We start from the raw sequence: 6000 nt of genomic DNA on the forward strand, positions 1-6000 counted from the left end.
TCTACCTGACCTGGTATTTAAGCTCCAAACGCTTCAGAATTCATCCTGCTGCTTGTGTTAGCAGTCATGTCATCCTAAAACACTTCTGACCCCACACCGGCCTTGAAACAGTTTGTCAGTAAATTGCCCAATTACTTTTGGTCCCTTGTAAAAGAGGGGGCTACATGTAACAAGTGCTGTAATTACTAAACCATTCCCTCAATCTGTAAATACCCTCGAATTAAAGTTGAAAGTCTACACTTCAATTACATCTTTATTACTTTATTTAAAATCCATTTTGGTGGCGTACAAAGCCAAAATTATTCAAATTGTGTCATTGTCCAAATATTTATACATCTGACTGGTCATACAGAAAATCAACAACTTTTCCTCACCCTATTGAGAGTGTGCCTTGACGTGGCGGGTGAGCTTAATTATGCTTTGGCCAATTCATATAAGCAAAAACCCCTTTTATATTATGTTTATATATTTGTTGCCAACTTTATTAGGGTGAGAAGCGCAGACAGTATTTTGTTTTTTGTATACATTGTACAGCCAACACACTGTATTTGCAGCATGCTCACACTGTTTGGTAGGCCTCATATTATACATTTGTATTATTTGAGCCTGAGACTAGCTTAGCGCACCGACATTTTTTCTTTTCCCTGCTTGCACATCCTAAAATACAAATACCGTATTTGCTCGATTATAAGAAGAGGTCTTTTAAAGAGCAAATGCTCTGAAAAATACCCCTCGTCTTCTAATCGGGGTCGTCTTCTAATCAGACCTCAAATAGATATGTACAATAAATATGAGACTAAGATCCAGATCCCCCACACCGCTGCAGGGGACCTGGATCCTCCTGTCTCCCCACCCACTTACCGGTGCTTACTGCTGTATTGACGGGGCAGCGGGTTGACGTCTACGCGATCCGGGTTGACGTCTACGCGATTCGCGTAGACAACGTCCGCTGCAGCCGGAAGGAGGTGTGGCTAGCAGCGGGGGTTGTCTGCGTCCGTCGCGGATACCTTCCCCGACTGTCAGAGATCAGAGTTCCCCGCACCGGTGCGGGGAACTCTGATCTCTGACAGCCGGGGAAGGTATGCGCGACGGACGCAAACAAACCCCCGCTGCCAACTCCACCTCCTTCCAGCTGCAGCGGAAGGAGACGTCAACCCGCTGCCCCGGCAATACGGCACCGGTAAGTGTGTGTGTGTTAAATGGGGGCATAGGGCATTTCTGGAATTATACCCCTATATGCCACTCTGGTATAAGGCATTTCAGGAGGCAGAGTGGCGTTAAGGGGGCATTTAATAGAGCACTCTGCCTCCTGAAATGCCTTATACCTCCCTATATGCCACTCTGCCCCATAATATGCATTTTAACCCCCTAAATGCCAGAATGGGATATAGGGGTATAAGGCATTTCTGGAGGCAGAGTGGCACATAGGGGGTCAAAAGGCATACCATGGGGCACAGTGGCATATAGTGGGTTAAAAGGCATATCATGGGCCACAGTGCCATATTGGTGTGGCAAGCCTGGGGGCAGATGTGCGTAACTGGGGGACAGGTTGGAAAATACAAGGAAATAAAAACAAAAAAAATATTTTTCTCAATCATAGCTTTTATTTAAAAAAATAGTTTACATGAATTAACATTTACTGGTAAAACTTTTTTCCTTTAGGGTCGTCTTATATTCAGGCTTTTTCTTTTTTTCCTAAGTTAATATTCAGATTTTGGGGGGTCGTCTTATAATCAGGGTCGTCTTATAATCGAGCAAATACGGTAATAGTCCTGCAATTGCCTATGCAGTAAGTAACACGATGGTGTAATGACCTGCATTGTGGCATTGACAGCGGATATGTACTTTTCTTGGAGTTTGTTATTTTGATGGAGTTTTTTTCTGTTTTCTTGGAAAGTGAAAAGAAAGAAACACATTTTGTATTCTTAAGAAAAAAGCAGCAGATAGTGTAAACACTTGGCAGCAGGAGAAGGAACAGTCCGTCCGCTCAAACACATGTCTTACATCTTCCCAACTCCTCCGGCTTAAAGAAATAAACTAACTGCATTCATTGCGAGCTTGGAGAAACTTGTACATGGCTTATGTAATAGGGGTGCTACTGGGAGAATTTTGTAATGATTCTCCAATGTTTATAGTAAGTACAACTATTGGATATGCACAGTAAGGGTTGGCTTTAGGGCAAGTGATCATGAGGAGGATTTTTCCCCACACCTAAAGTAACACAAACACATACATATGGCTTGAGCTGCTTCAAGGCAGATGAACTTTCTCAAGAGTAAAATAAGGCAACCTTTGCCTAGCCTGGTGTTTTGGTAAAAACTTTTTTCCAAAATCCTCCAACGTCTCACCAAGATATTTTTATGTACTTAGAGACCTGATTCAGTGATTATTCTCTTTTCCTGTGAATAGCGTACCCATGTAAACTATATATTGTTTTTTTCAAGGAGAGATGGAGCTTTCTTTTGATAGCATAGTTAGATGATTAGCTGAAAATTTAGGATGAGAAATTTAGTAAAAACTAACAAAAATTTGAAAAAAAACACCTAATTGTTATACATTTTCCCTCTGAATCTTCACAAAATTAGGTAAAGTGATGGAAAATCCCCTCCAAGTTTATCAATTCCGGTGTCCTGATTTCAGAAATACCTAATTTATATAGATTTTCCCAGCACGTATAGGGAACATACTATAATTATTCGTAGAATTTTTATGCTTATGGCTTAACGGGTTTGGGGGTTGTGAACGGAGGCAGGAGGGGTATACTGGGTAGATATTGTGTTAGGGCAATGGGATGTAAGGGTTTTTTATTATTATTTTTATCTTTTTTATATATTTTTTTAATTAATTTTTTTGCATTTTTTTTTTATATTTAAAAAAAAATGGTTAGAGGTCCTTTTAGGGACCTCTTGAACATGTTATTAATGCCAGTGATGTCACAACGGCATCACTTTGCTCGTTTTATTGGTTTTTTTAAATTATTTATTGTATTTTAGTGATTTATTTATTTATTTTAAATCACTAATCATTTTTTTCCCCTTCATTTTGTGTTTCAGCATGGGACGAGGGTGAGAAACATGGTTTCTCACTCTCTCCCCTGCACAGATCACACTATGATCTCTATGCAAGTCCCCACAGACTTGCATAGAGATCACAGCCTCTGTGCCTAATCGGAGGGTCTGTCCTCGATGACCTTCCAGGTGATGTCAGCAGTGACAATGTGTCCCTGCCACTGCAAGAAGGGCAGGACGCACCAGTACGTCCATAGGGGACTGAAGGGGTTAAACATTAGTTTTGACTATTGCATTGTTTATTATTAAAGGGTAATGCGTACATTGCCACACCAGCTTATACATATTCAATGCAATTTTTCAGAAAGTTCATGTATGTTCTGATTGTGGATCTCAGTATGTATGGCACATGCACTATTGCATATGTTGCATCATTCAGTTTAATGCATATGATAGATGAGTGGTCCCGTTATATTTTGTTGGTGTCCCCCTTACAAATGCATGTGGGTATTCTGCAGAATCCCCATATGCATCTGCCACTTTGATTCCCGCTCAGCTATTTTCTGGGCTATACTTATGGCTGTTTAGTTCCATCGCCAACTCTGTGAATGCTGTAAGTCTGTTGCAGAGCCATAGCTAGCTCCTATTTTTTTACAGAGGTTATTTTATTTACACATTGCCTTTACACACACCTGCCCGTTAACACACAAAAATACACATATACACTGCCCTTAAACACACCTGCCCATTAATACGCATATAGCTGGTGCTCCAACAGATTTTTAAACCCTCCTGATTAGACCAGGTGAGCTGTACTTAGTCACCTGTAAATCCTGGTCTGGATTTAAAAAACTGTTGGAGCACCAGCCCATCCTGCTCTTCTGGATACTCCACCCCAGGGACCCATTACACAATTTATAAGTCGCATACCTATATTTTAGTTATTTATTGTGCTTATTATTCCCTGGGGCTTCAATTTTTCATGTAAGGGCAAACAAAATTTGTGGGGCATATATACCGCCCATTCACTACTATACCGGCCTTTCTGTCACAACATACACTGCCCTTACACACGACTGCCCATGAACACACACATACACTGTCCTTACACACTGCCTTTACACACACCTGCCCATAAAAACAAATATACACATACACTGCCCTTACACACGACTGCCTTTACACACAACTGCCCATTAACACGCATATACACATACACTGCCCTTACACAACCCTGCCTTTACACACATATACCCACACCAGCTTTACAAACATACAAATACCTACACTGCTCTTACACACACTGCCCATACACACACCAGCTTACAAACACACATATATACACATATACTGCGCTTACACACTGCCTTTACACATACCTGCCCATTAACATGCATATACACATACACTGCTCTTACACAAGCCTGTCCATATACACGTGTATGCACATTCAATGCCCTCACACTCCCCTGCCTTTACACACACATATACTCACACACCAGCCTACAAACACACAAATACCTACACATACACTGACTTTACACCCCTTTCTCCCCATCTCTTACTTTTATCATCTTCCATGATCTTCTATCATCTTTTATCTTCCATCCTGTGGCGGGAGCGCAAGGTCTGTCATTCCAGGCCTCTGCTTTAGTGCTCCCTCATCACTATGCGCCGGCTATTGATGCAGAGCGCCAGGGTGACGTCATATTCCGGCTCTCTGCATCATTTGCCGGCGCGTAGTGATTAGGGAGCACAAGCCGAGGCGCTCCCTAATGCCAGTTAGGGATTGTGATCTCTCCAACCAGCCCTCCTCCCCAGACTAGCACTGATGGTGCCTGGCTGTGCACTGCCCACGGGGGCGCCTGATTAGCAGGGCTGGTTGCGGAGAGCACAATCATGCAGCTGCCTCGGCAGTCCCCTGAAGACCGGCCCATGGGAGGTGGCCTCTCTGCTCGCCCCCTCCCCTGTAGAGACGATACTGTTTTTTTAGGGGCTTTGTGGTGAATCACATTGCTGGCAGCTATGTGATTCACCACGGGGCCTTGTTGAGCTGGTTAGACCTGTGATCTCCCCAACCGGTCCTGGAGGCTGCAGCTGCTGATCGGGCGGCTGTGCGCCCCCTTGCAGCTGGGCCCGAAGCGAGTACCTCTCTTTCCTCACCCTTCCTACGGCCCTGGTCTGTTGAGGCATCTGTGGGCACGTTGTAAGTATCATTGCACCATGGCGGAGACAGAGCTGCAGCATTTACCTCAGATAAGTATTTATTTGTCATAGAGGACTTAAAAATGAACTCTTCTTTAGTGGGGCTGTCAGAGACAGTAAACCACTCCTTTAATGTGCAAACATTCTAAACATACAGAGATTCACCGTGGTATGTATAGGCATCATATTTTGCTAACTCTCCCGCTGTGTTGCTGAAGATTGCTTTTCTCTCCTCCAGAGTCCTGCTCAAATGTGGTTTGTCCTGGGACACATTCCTGTGTGGTGGACCAGACAGGGAGTGCCCATTGTGTCATGTGCCGTTCCTCTCCATGCCCATTGCCTCTTGCCTCTGATCATATGCTGTGCGGAAACAACAACGTTACCTACCCTTCTGCCTGTCATCTTCGCAGGGCCACTTGTTACCTTGGGCGATCAATAGGAGTGCGTCACACAGGAAGCTGTGCAGGTATGTGCTAAGCTGAAATGCTTTCCATTGACTGAAATAACCTAGCAAGTTATACCCTCATAGTATTTGCAAACAGCGGACAGATAATATGGAGTTATAAAAGTATTAACTCGACTGATCTGACTTATTACTTTATGTAAGGTTGCCCCCTGGTTAAGGATGATTTTATCTCATGAATTAAGGATGGTTGGAAAGACAGTGATTTCACATTTGGTATTTTTATTAAATTGGGTAATAGAATCTTTAACCCTTTTTACCTCCTCTACAGATTTCACCAAGTTTTCCATGGACCTCGATGACTCTGTGAAGAATTATGTGTGA

At 43.1% G+C, this 6000-nt stretch overlaps 1 protein-coding gene across 1 annotated transcript in view; it reads left to right on the plus strand.

The window, feature by feature from the left end:
- LOC149289433 (follistatin-related protein 3-like) overlaps nt 1-6000 on the plus strand; it is a 28552-nt gene extending 22552 nt beyond the window's left edge. Inside the window, exons 4-5 of the mRNA XM_089490641.1 lie at nt 5452-5679; nt 5948-6000. Of these exons, the coding sequence (XP_089346767.1) occupies nt 5452-5679; nt 5948-6000 (281 nt within the window). The remainder of the gene's footprint in view (nt 1-5451; nt 5680-5947) is intronic.

The sequence above is a fragment of the Sceloporus occidentalis genome, unplaced genomic scaffold, assembly GCF_023333645.1.
Source record: "Sceloporus occidentalis isolate IW3139 unplaced genomic scaffold, rSceOcc1.0.p SCAF_45, whole genome shotgun sequence".
Lineage (NCBI taxonomy): Eukaryota > Metazoa > Chordata > Lepidosauria > Squamata > Phrynosomatidae > Sceloporus > Sceloporus occidentalis.